The 19,590-nt window shown below is 34.0% G+C and overlaps 1 protein-coding gene across 6 annotated transcripts in view; it reads right to left on the bottom strand.

The window, feature by feature from the left end:
- Window positions 1-9,752: 9,752 nt before the first annotated feature.
- Window positions 9,753-19,590, bottom strand: part of SHOC2 (SHOC2 leucine rich repeat scaffold protein) — a 111,439-nt gene continuing 101,601 nt past the window's right edge. For all 6 annotated transcript variants that reach the window (XM_067709426.1, XM_067709421.1, XM_067709422.1 and 3 more), the window contains 4 exons: window positions 15,877-15,999; window positions 13,793-13,930; window positions 13,354-13,471; window positions 9,753-11,850 (listed from right to left, as the gene is read on the bottom strand). In XM_067709426.1, coding sequence (XP_067565527.1) covers window positions 11,642-11,850; window positions 13,354-13,471; window positions 13,793-13,930; window positions 15,877-15,999 — 588 coding nt within the window. In that variant the 3' untranslated portion in view covers window positions 9,753-11,641. The remainder of the gene's footprint in view (window positions 11,851-13,353; window positions 13,472-13,792; window positions 13,931-15,876; window positions 16,000-19,590) is intronic.

The following is a 19,590-nucleotide window of genomic DNA, read 5'->3' on the forward strand; positions in this document are numbered from 1 at the left end:
TAGCATGGTATATCTTTCTCCATTCTTTTGCTTTTAATATATATGTATCTTTATATTTAAAGTGTGCTTCTTGGAGGCAACATATATTTGGTCTTGTTTTTTTATCTACTGTGTCAATTTCTTTTCATTGGTGCTTGACGTGATCACTGATATAGTTGAATTAATATCTAACTTCATTACCCTTGTTCTTTTTCTGTCTTCCATAATTTTTCTGCCTTCTGTGCTTTGAATGGAGCATTTTATGATTCCATTTTCTCTCCTCTTAACATATTAAGTATATTTTAACTTTTTTTAGTGGTTGACCTAGAGTTTGCAATATACATTTATGACTAATCCAAGTTCACTTTCAAATAATACTTACACACTTAATGGGTAGGGCAAGCACTTTATAGTAGAGTGTTTCCAATTCCTCTCTTTCATCCTTTATATATAACATTACTGCCATTTCACTTATCCATAATCTATAGTCACCAAATATAGTTATTATTTTGAACAGTTATGTTAAATCAGTTAAGAAAAATGGAAGATTTTATTTTACCTTCATTTATTCCTTAATGCTCTTCCTTTATGTAGATTAAGTTTCTCACCTACATCACTTTCCTTCCTTCTTAAGAATTTCTTGTAGCAATTCTTGCAAGCCAAGTCCACTGGTGACAAATTCCCTAAATTTTAGTTGTGTAAGGAAGTATTTCTGAAGGAAATACTTCACAGGGTACAGAACTCTAGGTTGTTTTTTTTTTCTTCCTCTCAACACACAAAATATTTTACTCCACCCTCTTCTTGCATGGTTTTGAAAACAAGTCTGATGAAATTCTTCTCCTTGCTCCTCCACGCTTAAGTTTTTTTTTTCTCTCTGGCTTTCAATTTTTTTTTCTTTAGTTTTGATTTTTCTGTCATTTGAATGTACTATGCCTAGGTATAGATTTGAGGGTATTTATCCTGTTTGGTATTCTCTCAGCTCCCTGGATCTGTACTTTGGCATCTGACATTAAATTTGGGAAATTCTCAGTCATTATTGCTCAAACATTGTTCCTCTCTTTCTTCTCCTTCTGGTATTCCCATTACATGTACATCAAACTTTTTGTAGATGTCCCACAGTTCTATTTTTAAGATTTATTTTTTATTTATTTGATTTATTTTTGGCTGCATCGGGCCTTAGTTATGGCACGGGGTCTTCGTTGAGGCATGCGGGATCTTTCATTGTGGTGCATGGGCTCTTCATTGTGGCACGAGGGCTTCTCTCTAGTTGTGGCTTGCAGGTTTTCTCTCTCTAGCTGTGGTGCGCAGGCTCCAGGACACATGGGCTCTGTAGTTGTGGCGCACGGGTTCCAGAGTGTGTGAGCTCTGTAGTTTGTGGCACGCAAGTGCTAGTTGAGGTGCATAAGCTCAGTAGCTGTGGCATGAGGGCCTAGTTGCCCCACGGCATGTGGGATCCTAGTTCCCCAACCAGGGATCGAACCTGCATCCCCTGCATTGTAAGGTGGATTCTTCACCACTGGACCACCAGGGATGTCCCTGTTCCATAGTTCTTGGTTTTTGTTTTTTTTGTCTGATCTTATTTCTCTTTGCTTTTCATTTGAAATATTTCTACTGACATATCTTCAAGCTGATTCTTTCCTCAGCAGTGTCATCTACTGAACCCATCAAAGGCAGTCTTCTTTTCTGTTATGGTTTTCCATTTCTAGCATTTTAATTCTTAAAATTTCCATCTATGCTTATATTACCCTTCTTCCTGGCACATTGTGTACTTTTTCCATTAGAGTCTTTAGCATGTTAGTCATTTTAAATTCCTGGTCTGATGATTCCAGCATCCCTGTGATATCTGAATCTGGTTCTGATGATTGTCTCTTCAAGTACCTCTTTTAGTATGCCTTATAACATTTTGTTGAAAGCTAGACATGACATATTGGGTAAAAGGAGCTGATGTAGATACGGCTTCAGTGATGTGGTGCTAAGAGGTTGGGGGAAAGGGAAGTGCTCCATAGCCTTATGCATAGGCACATCTTTGTGTTTTTGCTCCTAGGCTGTGACCAAGAAATACTTAGTTCTACTCCCCACTGCCCCACCTTCAGTGGGACAGGAAGGCTAGAGTTAGATATTTCCATTCCCACACGTGGAGAGCTGGAGGGACCTATAGTTGGATATTTCTCTTCCCCAAGAACAGTCAGGCCCTGATAAAACCCCAGAGATTAGGCTCTGGTAAAACAGTTTCTCTTGAGGGCAGGGCTTTTTAAGAACAGAAATGCTCTCCGTATATTTCAAAATGGCTACTTTTTACCTCCCCATGCTAGAAGTATGAAGAGATTCTTCTCCAATCTTCACTGTGAGAACCTGTTAGAGCTTCTGGAGATAGAAACTCAAAATAAGTGTGGGGACCCCTCTAGACTGGGCCACAGCAAGTTTTTAATTCTCAAAACTTGTCCATGCTGAACCATCAGCAATTATTAATTACAGTTTAGGTTTCCTACCCCAGCACTGGTTTCCATGGAAACTTACGCTCATCGGTTTCTGCTCTGGTAATTGTGATTATCTGTATCCACTCACCTCTCCAATCTGGGGGGCAGCAATTTTCCCTGTGACCTCAATTCTCTGACAAATCTAATAAGAGTTGTTTTCAGTTTGTTTAGCTTTCCATTTGTTGTTAAGACATAGTGACAACTCCCAAGCTCCTTACATGCAGGACTAGAAACTCGAATTTTGTTTTTGTTGTTGTTTTTTATAGCATTTATCAGCCTCTAATAGACTGGAAGTTTTATTATGTTCATCACTTGCCTTACTCCACTAGAATGTAAGTTTCATTTATTCTGGTGTTTTGCTCACTAATATATCCTGCACCTAGCTCAGTGCCTGGCATGTCAGAGAGTGCTCAAATATTTGCTGAATGGATGCCCACCATTTCTTCATATCCAAGTCTAGGGTACAGAAAAACAAATGAACTTCAATGCAGAATCCTCTATCAGCCATACCACAAAAGACAACTGTGATAACTTTAATTTGGATTTATACCCTGCAGGCCACCTGGATTCAATGGTCTTGGAAGCAAATGAAGTCTAGTTACAACACCTGTCACTCCATTGTTCCCTTGGATTAATTTAAACTGATCAGGATGGCTAGCCAGGAAGCCACCTTTCTTAATTACTACTCACACAGCTCCAAACATCTCTCTCCCAAAGCTGAATTTTTAGTAAGGAGAATGTGTTCACAGCTAAGCATACAACATCACAAAGTCAACATGATAGAGTCAAAAGAACACTGCACTAGTAGAGGTAGTCCCCAGGTCCACTGCACTACTTATTAGCTGACTTAACAAGCTCTTTGGTTTGGTTTATCTTTAAAATAGGTAATGTCTTATCTACCTGAAAGGGAATGGTCCATGTGATGTCTTTGAATCCCCAATTCTAAAATCATTGATCCTTTGTCCAAAACAAATATTTCATTAGTAATATTTCACCTATAATCAAGATGAAAGACTACCCACACAAAAACAGTAGCAGTTAAGTATATAAATTACACATTATAGACTTAAGTCTGACACTCTGTATCTTGCATTTGGTTTAAAAGGATGAGAAGGAAAGAAGTGGGGAACTCAATCTAAACTGTTCAAAATTATGGCTGTTACAATGTATGATTTTTCAAATTAGCAGATTCTTAACAGAGGAAAATTTGATTTGGCTTTCACCTGGTTAACCTGTTTAAATCAGGCCTCACTTCATCAGCTTTCACTTGAGTAACCTATTTCAACTGGGGCCGTGCAGATGACGTGGTTTATTGGGAGTGGAGTAGGAAGAACACTGACTAAGGAGTCAGAAGACGCAGGCTCTAATTTCAATGTTGACATGATACTCACCAGTGTGTAACTCATTTAATTACCCTGGATATTCTCTCATCTTGAAAATAAAGATAATGGAGTCAGATTTACATAAAAACCAAAAGAACAGCAAGGGAATAATGAAACTAGCTTAGTTACTTAGAGTAATACACAACTGATCCTTAAAGCTAAACATAACCCAAACCAAGAAAGTAGGAGAAATTATCAATGTTGTTTTTTAAGATACAGAAGTAAACCGAATCCTTAATAAAATTGAATCCTCAATAAAATTCATAGGCCATGGAATTGTAGTAATTCAAATTATTTTAAAATTCACTGTTGGAAAAATAATAGTAGAGTGGAAAAAAGTGATAAAATAACTGCCAAGGCAATTTGGTATAAGCAAACCCTTTTTGACCTTAGAACTTGTTTTAAAGACTTCCCTTGAAAGAATTATTTGTATATTTTACAATATTTTAAAAAGCTGGTATTTACTACATGGTATTCAAACTGGAGAAATGTAATCTCGACACAGAGTGAGTGGTGTGTGTATGCGTGTGTATGCATATAAAATGAAAAAAGTAAATCCTAATACTCAGATTATCTCATCTGTGATAGCATCTAATGAATGTGGTAAGACTAATTGTCTTGGGAAAAGTAACAGAATAAGTTATGACTGTACAAAAGCATAAAACTAGAAAAATTTTGCTTCTGCAATCCGAATTAGGAGTTACTTAGAAGAATTCTTGACTGTACGGGGTTCTTTTCAAGTTGACATCAAAGGTCAAAATGTGTAGATTACTTGCATCTACGCTGATGTTCAAGGAAGGAAAAAGAAATCACCAAACATTTGGTGGAAAAATGGTTATCACTCCAAACCCAGGCTCCTTCATAACTCGTTAATATTTTATTCTCTCTAAACCAGTCTATCAGTACTTTTAATAACTCAATTAGTGTTCTCAATTGCCTTGGGATGGCCTTTATTAAACAGTAACAGGAGTTGCTCTGGAGGCTAGAAAAACTGAACTCTCAATGAAATCAGCTATTCTTAATTTTTTTTTAAGCAGATTACTTAAATAGGTGTGAAATTCATTAGATTGTAATCTCCTCAAAGGCAAAATTTTGTGTCCATAGTGTGTGTTTTACAAGGTATATGATAAACATTGCTTTGCACCAAGTAATAGTGCTAGTTAAAAGTATGGAACCTATAATAAAACTGAGCGACACATAACAACCCTCCAAATCAAGAAAACCCAGAGAACTTCTTTAGCAATCAGTCACCTGCCTGAGTTAAAACACATAAAGTTCACTTCATTTATGTTTTCACCATTGTGCTCTTTCTCATATTCATATATATGTACTCACATACACGTGACTAGTGTGACTGAGAAATTAATTTTAATTAATCTAACTAGCCACATGTGGCTAGTGGCAACTATTTCAGACAGTGCAGAGTCCTAGAAAAATGGGCATAGAAAGTAAAACGATATTGAAGAATACATTGAGAGGTTAGAAAAACTAAACTCTGAATGAAATTGACTATTCTATTTCCAAAATACCATATTCCTTGTCTCCTTCACAGTTTTACTACAGCTACTTCTCAATTTCTGCAGATTCTTCCCTTTCTCTGCAAAAGCTAAATGTTGGAGTTCATCAGTATTCCACCCTCTTCCCATTCTCCATGTTCTCCCTAGGAATTCTTGCTTCAATTACCATCTATTTGCTGGATCATCAGTTTCCAGGCCTAACTTCTAAGCACCAGATCTAAGTATCTAATTGCTTACTTGACATCTCCACTTAATGTCCCACAGGTACTAGAACGCATCTTCCCCTCACACCCAGACAACTAAAAGAACCTGGTCCTCCTGCAAAGTACCATAGTTTAGCAAATACATGCAGGTGCTTAAGCCATAATCCTGGAAGTAACCTTTGATTCTCTAACTCACTTTTTCCAACCAGTCATCAAGTCTTACTAAACTTTCTTCCTAAGACTCCCTTAAATGTTTATTGCTTTCCATCCCCAATGCTACAATCCCAATCAAAGCCACTGTCATCTCTCACCTGGATCACACCAACAGCCTCCCATGTGGCCACTTGGCTCCTAGTTTTGATTCCCTCCAATCCATTCTTCTCAAGATGGCCAGAGTGAAGTTTTAAAAATATTCAACACATTTCATAGAATGTTAAGAGGAAAGATGACAGTTAATCACATTGTGAACAGGACAAATATTTGTTACCTGCCCTGATAAGTTTTTTTCAGCCAATTAAATAGTTCCCACTGGGTAAGGTCTCTTTTACCCTTATAGTTTTTGTTCTCATTAACATTTGAAAACACAACTTAATGGTCTTTATTAGCCAATATTAAAACTTTCTTTTTCTGGGAATCCTGTACTCAATTTCCACCTTTAGTTACCAAGACATCTTAAACGGCAGACTTTCTTATGAAAGGTTACAAACAAAACAGAAAGCATTTTCTTCAATGAAGGCTCAGAGAATGGGGAATTACCTCTAATAATTCAATGTCTCCATTATAGGACAGTCTTCATTACAGGATATATTCATTATATACTGTTTTTTAAAAATCTCCCAAAATCCTATAAGTTTGGAATTTTATAAATAGTAAATATGAACAATATAATAATTATGCTGAAGGTCACTATTCACCACACAAAATACTTTGTTGCATTTTTTTGTGCATCTGTTTTTGTGTATCTTATGCATGCCATTTGCTTTTTTAAAGTTTTCCAGAAGATTAAATGGTAGTGAAGAGTCATTTCTCTTAGTTCCACATTCTTGTGGTTCAATGACATTGCAAAGACTGATTTCATGTCCAACTTCAGTTACACACAGGATTGGAGGTTTCTTAAAAGATTCAATGGCAAAATATTAAAAAATACATTATTTATACTGAATACCTACTAATGACTGACTAAAAAAGGAAATTTTTATGTAGTCAAAACAATCAACAGTATAAATCAGGTTAAAAGTACATTTTCTGAAGGCTGTTTACATCTTTTAGCCTTGAGTCATAACTCAGAATAGCACAAACCACGTTAAACATCGGTGGAAGGCTGATTTTTACTAGGAGAAAAGTCAAAACTGTTAAATATTATTCTCAGGTATTATTTTTGTAGTGTTCTATTCTCTGTAAACTGTGTACTATGTAAATTATCATGTATCTAATTAAAAACAAGTTCTGGTGTGCAGATTAAAATATAATCAAAAGACGCCATCATCATATAAAATACTTTGTTTCATTCTTAATTACAAGATAACTTTCTGAACTCTGTTAAAAATGAGTTTCGAGGTGAGAAATGAGGAAAAAATATACATCAGTATACTTTTCTATTAAAGACTAATATTAAAATAAATGTTTTGAGCCATATATGAAACATTCCCTTTGGTAGTGGAATGAGGTTTTATGTGCTAGCTAGCTAGCTAGACTTATTGAAAAATAATTTCTACAAAATCATGATAAAAGTGGTATAGATGACTAATGCAAATGTTATTTGTATATTAAGCCTCATCAGACCAGTGGAAGGTTAAATTCAGCATATAAATAATACCAGTAATGATAAAAGGTAAATTAGATAACATATGAAATCTAAATAATAATGGTCACTGATAAAGCACCTACAGGCTCTAATTAGACTTTTAGAGTAAGATCCTTTTTAGTAGTACCTATAACAAATAAACTGATTTTAATGTCATTTAAATATTATTTGTTATTAGGATTGTTAGGATGGAGCTCTAATAATCTGCATGAAGATCAAAGTCTCTCCACTATCCCACCTAGTGCCATTTGTGCAAATGAGGAGGGAAAATGCTCCTTCCTCAAGACTCTTTACTTCCATGTATCAGAAATTTGACATAATATCATGATTTTGTTAGAACAAGGCACTTTACTGCCATCTGCTGAAAAACTGTCATAATAAATATGCAAATCTATGATGTGACTAAATCCCCCCACATGTAGTGTTGTATGCTGCACAACCTGCAAAACCCGTACGTGATAGCCCTGCCCATACTACTTTCAATAGTGGACACTATTCCTCCTACCAAACTTTAAAATGTCCCCAGTCTGAAACACTATAAACTAATATCCAGTTGAAGTCTTAATCACTAACAGGTATTTATATTGGTGCAAAACAGTTTACATTTAGAATGTATGCTATCAACAGGAAAATAAGTGTGTAAAGAGAAAGTTTTTCAAAAGGTACTGAGGACCAACTTCAGTTTTAAAAGTTAAAACAAAAAATTCAAACCTTATTTATATTTTAAATTAAATTTCAAAATTAAAAATTAACCCCACAAATGTTTTCTTAGAATTAGTGTTGTCAGGTTTAAGAAGACATTCTATTCAATAACAAAGTACTGATGTTTTATAAAACATTCTCATAATATTTTTGTAATACAACAGCATTCAAGATACTCCCTTAGATACCAAATCAGTATTACAACTCTTGCATATTTAAATTCTGAGATTTGATAATTAACCAAAGATTGTCATGTGTATTCCAGTTCCCCAAATTGGCTCTTAAAGGCTAAACCAACCAAAAGAATAAGGCAAGAGAAAAATTCTAGCTAAAGATATGTGGTATACCATCTTCTTCTGGTATAGGCAGAAGGAAATCTTTCTTCACAAGTTATTTATTTTAGTTAAATTTGAAAATTTCAGGAATGTATTCTTTTTCTTATTTTGGGTTGTATCACTTGCTTTCATCTAAGTTTTAATCATGCAAGAATAACCATATATCCTGGTTTTCCAGACAGTTCTGATGTATGGCTACTGGCCCAACACAACAATTTATAGCCCCCTTTCCATTTCAAAGTGTACCACTTTATACACTTTAACCACGACCCTTTCTTACTGATGAACAATTACAAATTCTGCAATCTGAAATTTGGACTCACTATTTATACATGGCTTAGCAATAACTGAGATGAAAAGCAAAAGTTACAACAAAAGTTATCAGAGAAAGACTAAATTGTGATGTATAACAGTTTATCTATGTTAAATGATTCAGGCTTTTACAGTGAGATAAATTAGAAATACGCAATTACATTTATAGAGCTCATTTCAATTGTATTTCAATTGTATTATCCACCTTTTACTAAAAGTACAAATAAATATTTATGTGTATTTTCTCCTCTAAGAGTTTCTATCTTCTACTGTTTTCATATGTATCCGTCAAATCCATAAATTACTTAGCATCTCCCGATTCTTTCTGTATGAAATAACCATTTGGGATTTTAAAAGTATTAAACTACCACAAAAGGATTGTTTGACATTGTCAGTTTGCTACTATATATATTAACAAAAAGCAAAGTTTAGAGCAATGTTTTTACAGTGTAACATTCTATGACATTTTCTATTTACTGAGCCTCACAGAGAAACCAAACCTAAATTCTTTTAAAAAAAAAATAAAGGACAATTGATGGACATGGCAATTTGTCCCACTGCAGTTTTAGGAAAATATTAGTTCATATGTAGTCATTCAACAATATCCCTTACTATACTCAAACTACTTAAATATTAAATATGATCGCACAGGATAATTGGGAAATTAGAGTCCATTTTAGTTTTGTGTTAGAAGTAATGAAATTCATGAGTTCTTGCAAGGCGGCAGCCATACATGTGACACGTTTTATGCATCTTAAAAATATATATATAATTCCTCAGCTATAGATGGTTTGCCTGTTATATCACTTCTACATGTAGGACTGTGATCACTTTGCATTTCTCCTGCAAACTAACATAATGAGAGTAGGGGGACCAAAATGTTTTAAAAACCATATCTATATTCATTTTTAAGAAACAATACCCATATTTTTTTCAAAAAAAAAGACATTAGGTTACTGCCTTTAAAGTTCAAGTTCCATTATCTTAAGATATAAACACACCTGGATATGAGATTTTTAAAAACCACACATACACACAAGCTCTAGGTAGAGCTGTAATAAACAAATTCCTTTTATAAACACAACTTTAACTGAAAAGCCACAGTAGATGGAAAAAAAGAAGAAAGGATATTACTTGGTAAAATCCAGTGACATCTACAATAGTTTTACAGCACATTTAAGCATTCTACGGTTTTATATCTTTACCTGCCTTCCATTTCTTAGTTGCTCCTTTAAAAATTGCCAATTACGTCTACAGGTTGAACCTCAAACTTAGTCCTGATTTTGAGTGCCAGGAAAAGCAAAACAACACTCCAAATTTCTATCTTAATGTTATAACCTTACTTCAAAAATGGTTTTATTTAAACTACAATGCCCATCTAAATGGAAAAAAAAAAGAAAAGAAAACCAAGCAGCAATATGTAATTATACATAATATTCATTATATGGGAAGTGTTTTTTAGGATGATATCTAGAATGCACTTGCTCTGTGAGTCTCTTCAAAAATTAAATCGACTAGACTGACACTATCAAAAGTAAGCATACTGTAATAAGGGGCACACACAATACTGCTAGCCTTAAAAGCAGTAAAGCAAAAGAAAATATACCAAACAGCACATGCATATCTTACAGAACTTCCACTGAACTATCAATGGCTTCTATGCAATGTGCTCTTTTCCATAACTGTATTAACTACCAAAAAAGGAAAGATGAGATTGAAATCAAAGGTACTGAACTGAATTGTCTGAAGCCAGTACTCCACATGTGGGGAAAAGTGCATTTAGTTCAGCAGCAATATAGCACAGTGTGAAGATATTGTGCTTAGACGCAGATATTCCAGAACTGAAAGATGTACAAGGCAAGTCAAGATATAAAACCATAGTACACTGTTAAATAACCTTGAAACATACATATATTGCAGTGTTCAAAGAAAAACATTCATTTCATTGTACAAGGCTAGGGAGAAATCCTTAAAGTTACCTATCGTAGTTTATGATATAATAAATACATATCTATATAGCATTGTATATACATATATAGAATGTGTGTTTATGTGTATCTTTGTCTTTTTTTTTGCCAAATTATTCTGTTAGTTTTTGTGGATCTGCAACTTTCAGGAATGAAAACTCCTTTACACTACAAGTTTCTGTTCCCCCAAACTTAAGAAAAGATATTTATACTAGAAAAGGTCTCAATATCCTCCCCCCAAACCCAAAGACTCACTTCAGATATTTTGCTTCACAATTGATCAGAGAAACATAATTAAAGGAATTCTAGAATTTCTGACTGTATCTTTTCACTTTGCCAGTTGTTTTAACAAGCAAATATCGTTTAATATTTAAATCAGCTGATGCAAATTCTTTAGCAGAGGATATAAACTCTAGATTTCACTGATCAAAACAGAGCAAATCAAAACCAAAAAAAAAAAAAATCCAGTGATTTACTCTGACTGTAAACAATATATAAAATTCAAATCTCAAATTTCAAAATAAGTTAAAGAAAAATTATACCTTCAGGGCCTATAATACTATAAAGATCTGACAATTGGTAAGGGGAAAATATATATGAAAAGTTGCAACAAAATTGTTTGCCCAGTATTTTTGCTAAGAGAAAGTATATCTAACTATACTACCTCTGGCCCTTAAATTTAATAACTTCATAATTTGTTGGCAAATGTTTTAAGCAAACTGGCATATCATATTACACAACAGAAAACATCCATCAAGTTCAGCAAAGAAAACTTATATAAGCCTTTTGTACAGAATTTAAAAAAATCTAAATGGCTATGATTCCTCTATTAGCAGAAACACATAACGCAGTCTTTATAAATCTGCCAAATATATCAATATCTACATAAATAGATACAGATATAGATATGAAACATTAATGGCAGTCTATTTTCGAACAGTGTGTGGGACCAGCAGATTTGTATCAGACCATGGCACGATATGGACCCTGCATCTTTAGGAACTGAATGATGAAAGAAGGACCCCCAGCAACAATCTGAGGTGGAAGATGGCTGAGTGGACAGTTCTCAATACTCATGATTGAAAGCTTGCTGCAAAGAGCCAGCTCAAAGGGAAGGCTATGCAGGTTGGGGTTGTCATTCAAATACAGCTCTTCTAGATTCTCCAGTGTACCTGTTTTAAAAAACAAAATTATTTTTTAAGAAAATTAATTACTATTTAAAAAGTTCAACTGGGCATGATCCTTATCCTGGGTATTATGCATACTGAACACACATTTCCTTTTACTCTCTTCTCTTAGTTTTAAAACTCTCTACAACTGTGGATCTCAAACGTTCCCGCATATTCACATAAACTGATGTCCAGATCACGCTCTATACTAATTAAATCAGAATCTCTTCCTTTATGGTTAGTTTTCAAGCTTGGAGTTTATTTGAAAAAACATATACTACAACTCCAGAGACTCTGTTTGGGATAGCTTGGCATTCATGTGTATTTTTTCAAAATTCCAGAGGTAAGTTTATTATACAGTCAGTGCCTATAATCACTTTCCTCTTGGAGAAAATGTGATAATCTCTCTCAGTAATAAATTTCTCATGTGAAAGGTTTTTGTTACTTTGTATAAATCTTTCACTAAGAGAGTTATTACATATTTGACAGTAAGCCAAAAATCAATTTATGTAATCTTTTAAAATTTTTTCTTAGACTGTCTTAGGATACTCATACTTTCTAGGCAAATGTTTCTAGCAATTGCATGAGGCCAGATGGATAAACATACTAGAAATAAAAGTGTATAGTTGCCTTATTGTTTCCAATTTTTAAACTTCAAAATTTATAATTATTTGATAGTGGTATGTAGAAAATAAAAAAACAACAGTTACTAGGTAATGGATTTGTTCACATTTAAGATTTTATTTATTATTCAGAGCAACTCTATGAGAAGTTACTACTATCCTTATTTTACAGGTAGGAAACTTGAAGCTTAGGGAGTTTCTGTACCTTATCCAAGCCACAAAACCAATAAGCAGCAGAGCCAGATTTTGAATTGTCTATTTTACTCCAAAACCATTCTTAACCACTAATCTATAGTGCCTCTGAAACAGCATGGTATATAGATGGGAGAATATAATACATGGGATTACTAATTTTAGAATTACTATGTGACCTTAATCAATTAACCCTCTTTGTAAAATGAGGCAATTTACACTGCCTAAAATTTAAGGTGTTTACATTGATAGTATGAAATAATGGATATGAAAACACTTAGAAAATTCTAAAGTACTCTCAAATATTAATATTAATCAAATATTAATATCAATCCTAAAACCTCACAAGGGAAGGTTCTTTTGGCATAGGACACTACTAATTTAATTCAAGCTTGTGTAATTTTTAAATTTGGAAGAAAAATAACTCTTCTAAATTGAGGTTAAATCTACTGAAATATAAATACGCTAAAACATTGTCAAATATAATATTAACCCTAAAACCCCATGAGGAAACCTAATCAAAACCAACTAACCAACCAACCACTACTGGTGCTCTATAAAAAAATCTTGAGCCTGATGTAACCTGATTAAGATGAAAAAAATAGTAGATTTGTTATATTTATCTGAAATACTGCTTGAACACACAAAAGCAAATTATTACTACAAAGTCAAGTATCCAAAGGGTTCATACCAATTTCCTCAGGAAGATGAGTAAGTAGGTTCTCTCCAAGGCCTAGATGTGTAAGATTGGTAAGGTGACCAATGCCTCTCGGAAGAGTGGTTAATTGGTTGTTTGTCAAGACTAATTTCTAAAAGATTAACAAAATAAAAGACGGTTACATATATATTTCCTATAACTGATGTAAATTTTTAAAAACTACATCTAAACTACTAAACCAATAAAATAAACATAGAAATTAGATTGGATAATATAAGAATCACTAAATAAGCTTTTCTTTCAAAAAATATCATTTGTTAGGAAGACAAAAGCAGATAGGTTACATGAACATAAAATTCAGCCCTAATGCTGTAACAGGAATATCTATTTGGTCCAAGAATAACATGCAATTTGGAATGCATTACAAAAACTTTAATTATATACCTATAAAATCATCAGGATAATGTTTTACCTGTAAATCCTTAAGATAAGCAATTTCATTTGGCAAGGATTCTAATTTGTTCTCCTCTAAATCCAACTCTCTTAACTTCCTAAGGTTTCCAAGACCATGGGGAAGCTTCTTTAGAAGATTGTTTGATAATATCAGAACCTAAAGAGAAATTTTTGATAATGTTTGACAGCTCACAAAACAGAATTATGTATTATTGTGTGGCTTAAAATTTATTAAGCAATGCTAATTTCCTAAACAGTGAATATTAAGGGTAATGTTTAATTATATAACAAAACATTAAACTTACTATTCTAAAAAAAAAAATCACCATAGTTATTGGCAACAAAATAGTTTAAGACAAAACTAATAAAAGCAAAAGGAAAGAATTTAGTTTTAACTAAATTACAAAAAATATAAAATTATTAACTACTTGCACTTAGATTCATACAGTTAATGGTATTTTGATACTGAATAGTTACAAATATGTATCTAATAGGAAACCAATTATTTATTCAAAACTCCTTACAAACCATCATTTAAGGGAGACAATTGACTTCTAAACTGCCCATATCAATCCACTATAGTTATTATTTGTAGAAAATTTATTACATTGCAAGGCATCCTGAAATATCCTGAAGAAGGAAAAAAAAAAGGTTGAAGAAGATAACAGTCCTTGTTCTCAGAGAAGTTACAATGGGGGAGGGTTAGGTGGGGAAACAATACTGGGTACAGGGATAGTGAAAAGAGCACTAAATGAAAAGATCTATATAAAGTTCTGGCTAATTTTTTATGCCCACTTGTTTCTCCCAAAGTTATACTACATATAATGAAGTAAACATATTCAGTAAGACCAAGAAATGATATCATTTATTGAGCTATCATTTACTGAGTTTACTACTATTTGCATTGCACTATACTAAATGAGAAATGTGCATTATTGCATTTAATCCTAACTAAAACTTTATGAGGAGAATACTATCATCCCCATTTCACAGCTGAGGAAACTGAAGCTTGGGCATGTTAAATCCATAAATAGAGAGAGTTAAAGTGGAACTGTACCCAGATCTGTTCGGCTTCAAAGCTCCTGCTGTTAACCACTACACCATACTATTTCACCTTACTAAATACAATAATAATAGAGAAATTAGATTTTTTTAAAACATGAATACAGAGGACATTTTTAGAAATGCTTATTTACTATTAGTAAACTTTTTCATCAAAGGGTGAAAATGTTAGTAACTTAGAGGCAGGAGAAATCATCCTTGACTGAGGAGGTGACAGGAAGATGGATCTTTAATTATGAGAAATAATTTTAAAAGAAAAATTTATGGGGATGAGAAGAGAGCATACTAGATATTGGGAACAATAAGACTAAAGGTACAGAGCTAGAAATATGCACACACTGCCAACAAAGAAAATAATCAACTTAGTAAATAAAAGAGGAGGTGGGTATTCAGGACAGAAAAGTAGGTCAGAATTACATGAAGGGTTCTGAATTCCCATCTGAGGACCCCATAATTATTTTAGAGGACAATGGTGCAACATTCTTAAACAGAGCTAAGAAAAAAATATGTTCTAAAAGATGCTAAGTTTTAGAGACCCTTTCTTTCAAAGATACTTTATAGCATTCAAACCTACCAACTTTTAGTGGGCAAGAGTAATTCAAAAGCATTGAGCCCAGATTAAGTCAACACTTCATCATCCTAATAGGGCTGCATGTTTAAGAGAGCACTAACATTTCTTTTCTTTCCTTTTTCTTAACTGATTAAATCTGGACTTTATCTATTTATTTATGGCCATGCTGCATGGCATGTGGGATCTTAGTTCCAGACCAGGGATGGAACCCATGTCCCCTGCATTGGAAGCACACGGTTGTAACCACTGGACTGCCAGGGAAGTCCCGAGAGCACTAACATTTCTATTGGGTTGGCCAAAAGGTTCGTTCGGGTTTTTCCGTAACATCTTACAGAAAAACCCGAACGAACTTTTTGGCCAACCCCGGTAATTATGATCTTCACCCACTTAGAAATTGTTTAACTGGAAACTTCACAAGTGAGAAAACTGTGGAAGAGTCTAAGGAGTTCTAGATGCTCTTTTATACTCACCTCAAGAGAAACAAGACCAGACACATCCTCAGGGATCTTCGTGAGCTGATTTGTAGCTAAATTCAATTCTACCATACTGGTCCAAGTTCCAAAATCCAAGGGAAGTGATGTCAACTGATTGTCCTGACAAAGACAAAAAGAAGCATTCAAGGTAAAACCACAAAAACAAAGCACCATATGTACCTCCCTATAGAAAGAGATTTCTTAAACAGAAAAAGTCATTCCCTTTTTTGATGTCTAAATATATTGGATGGGCCAAAAAGCATCTTTGGTTTTCTAAGTAAAAATAAAGGACACATTTTTTCATTTTCACCAAGAACTTTATTGAACAACGTATTCACCTTTTTGTTCCACTAAGTTCTGCCATTTTTCAGGCAACTTCATAATTCCATCTTCCCAAAACTTTTTATGTTTTTGAGCAAAGAACTGGTCCAGGTGCCTTTTACAGTCTTCCAGGGAATTGAAAATTTTCCCATTAAGAGAATTCTGTAAAGACCGAAATAAATGGAAACCCAAAGGTGCAATGTCTGGTGAATACAGCAGATTAATCAGAACTTCCCAGCCAAGCTGTAACAGCTTTTGCCTGGTCATCAAAGAAACACGCAGTCCTGCGTTATCCTGATGGAAGATTATGCGTTTTCTGTTGACTAATTCTAGACGCTTTTCGTCAGGTGCTGCCTTCAGTGGGTCTAACTTCGAGCAGTACTTGTTGGAATTAATCATTTGGTTTTCCAGAAGGAGCTCATAATAGAGGACTCCCTTCCAATCCCACCATATACACAACATCATCTTCTTTGGATGAAGACCAGCCTTTGGTGTGGTTGGTGGTGGTTCATTCTGTTTGCCCCATGAGCTCTTCCATTCCACATTATTGTACACTATCCACTTTTCATCGCCCATCACAATTTGTTTTAAAAAGGGAACATTTTCATTACGTTTCAGTAGAGAATCGCATGTGGAAATATGGTCAAGAAGGTTTTTTCGCCTAACTTATGTGGAACCCAAACATCAAAGCGATTAACATAACCAAGCTGGTGTAAATTATTTTCAATGCTTGATTTGGATATTCTGAGTATGTCGGCTATCTCCCGCATAATATAATGTTCATTGTTCTCAATTATTGTTTCAATTTGATCGTTATCAACTTCAACTGGTCTACCTGACCGTGGAGCATCGTCCAGCGAGAAATCTCCAGCATGAAACTTCGCAAACCACTTTTGACACGTTCGATCAGTCACAGCACCTTCTCCATACACTGAACAAATCTTCTTTTTGCATTTCAGTTGCATTTTTACCTTTCTTGAAATAATAAAGCATAATATGCCAAAAATGTTGCTTTTTTCAATATTCTTCTTATTCTTCAATATTAAAATGGCTACACAAAAATTCACCAATTTTGGTAAGTCTTTTTTTAAATGCACAATGATATGACAGCTGTCACACACAATGTAACAAAATTGTTTTGAATGAAGTTAAAGACAACTAAGTGCTACTAGAGCCATCTTAAGGAAAAAACCGAACGAACCTTCTGGCCCACCCAATAGAAAGAAAAGAAAAGGAACAAAAACTCTAAGCCTCCAAAGATTTTCAAACAGTAATTAGGTTTTTATTTTTAAGTCTAAACTAGAAGTTTGTTCCCTATGCGATTATCTGTGTTGGATATGGAAAAATACACTATACAGATGAACACTTGAGATTTCAAAGGTCCCAGTGATAAATATAATGTTTTCCTCACTTCACAGTAATGTACAGAAATCACTGAATAAAATCTGAATGTTCATGAGCACAATGGAAGAAGACATATCTAACTATAGCCCACAAGGAATCCAGATAAGCTCAGCAATTCTAGAGATGCTGAACAATAAAGTAGGAGAGGAAAAAAGTTGTAATAAGACAGCAAATTAAATCATTAAAACACTAAGTATCCATGATTTTACTTTAAAAATCCATACGAAAAGATGGTAAAAACATACTTATCATTAAATAATAAAAACAAATGATGAAACACTGTGATTCTAATTTTATTTAAAAATTAGATATAGCTATACACAGAAAATAGAGTGAAATACATGCCAGTGATTCATTAGTTTTTTTTCTCCGCTTCCTCATATTCACTTATAAAACAACTCTTACCACACTGTTGTGTGCTCAGGGTATTTTGGTACTGAGATGGGACCATCAGTATTCCCTGTCCCAGTTGGGTGTCAATGATATGTGCCAATTTATTAACAGCAGTGGAATTTTAAAATTTTATGTCCTTTTTGTTCATCTGTATTTAAAATTTTTTCTGCAATGTACATTAATTACTGATCTCATTTTACACAAAATCATCCGTAAGAGAAATCCCAAGTAGCAAACATACATTTGAAAGCCAAGTTTTTCTTTTATTATAATATTTAAACTTATTACCTATTTAAACTTCTTATCTACCTATGCCCAAACTACTGATAGTTATTAGCACGATAAAGCATTTTCATTAAAAAAATTTACTACTGATGCTTATGTGAGGAGGAGAATGTCAGGCATCATTCTGACTTCTTTCAAGAAAATGTTTTGTTAACCATTTGTCTCGATTTTGAAGAAAAATTAATTTCAAAGCTCTATGCAATTTTTTTTTATCATTTCACTGAAAACAGCAAGCTTTTCCAAGCTAACATATTACAATAACATAACATCCATAAAAATGTTTAACCAAATGGGACTTCCCTGGTGGCGCAGTGGTTAAGAATCCGCCTGCCAATGCAATGGATAAGGGTTCGAGCCCTGGTCCGGGAAGATCCCACATGCCATGGAGCAACTAAGCCCATGTGCCACAACTACTGAGCCTGTGCTCTAGAGCCTGTGAACCACAACTACTGAAGCCTGTGTGCCTAGAGCCCGTGCTCCGCAACAAAAGAAGCCACTGCAATAAGAAGCCTGTGCACAATATCAAAGAGTAGCCCCCGCTCGCTGCAACTAGAGAAAGTCCGTGTGCAGCAACGAAGACCCAGTGCAGCCAAAAATAGATAAATGAATAAATTTATTTTAAAGAAAACGTTTCACCAAATGAATACCTGGACTGCTGTCTAAGCCTCGTATTAGAAATTGAACATTCAGAACTAATGCCATTACCACTGGTAAACCTCATATAACCAGACTAGTTAACAGTACATTTTACTTGTTTAAGATTATAAGACTATTTTGAACTTCCACTGGTTCACTTATTATATACTTCCAAACAATTATAAAAGATACATATACTTATGAAGAAGTATACATAGAATTAAAAATTATACAATTAGACTGTAGTTTAAAGAACCACAATTATTCTGAAATGGTTCAAAGACAAAAGGATGTAGTATGATACAATATAAAGAACACTATACCTGAAAGCAGGAAATCTACGCTTCCTGGATTCCTACCTCAGCCATGAATTACTTATGTGGCCAATTATTATTACCTGTGGGCCTAAAGTTTGTTCACTACAAATTAAATCACTGGACAAATCATTTTTCATTTCTTTCCTCCTTTTGCAATAAAATTCCTTTTTCTTATTACAAATGTGAAATTCATTCACTGTAGAGAATACAGACAAGTAAAAAGAAACTAAAAATCACCCATTAGGAAAAAATATTTGCAAATCATCTATCTGACAAGGGATTAATATCCAAAATATATAAAGAACTCATACAACTCAACAGCAAAAAACCCCCCAAACAATCCAATTAAAAATGA

This window comes from Pseudorca crassidens, chromosome 16, assembly GCF_039906515.1.
Source record: "Pseudorca crassidens isolate mPseCra1 chromosome 16, mPseCra1.hap1, whole genome shotgun sequence".
Classification (NCBI taxonomy): Eukaryota; Metazoa; Chordata; class Mammalia; order Artiodactyla; family Delphinidae; genus Pseudorca; species Pseudorca crassidens.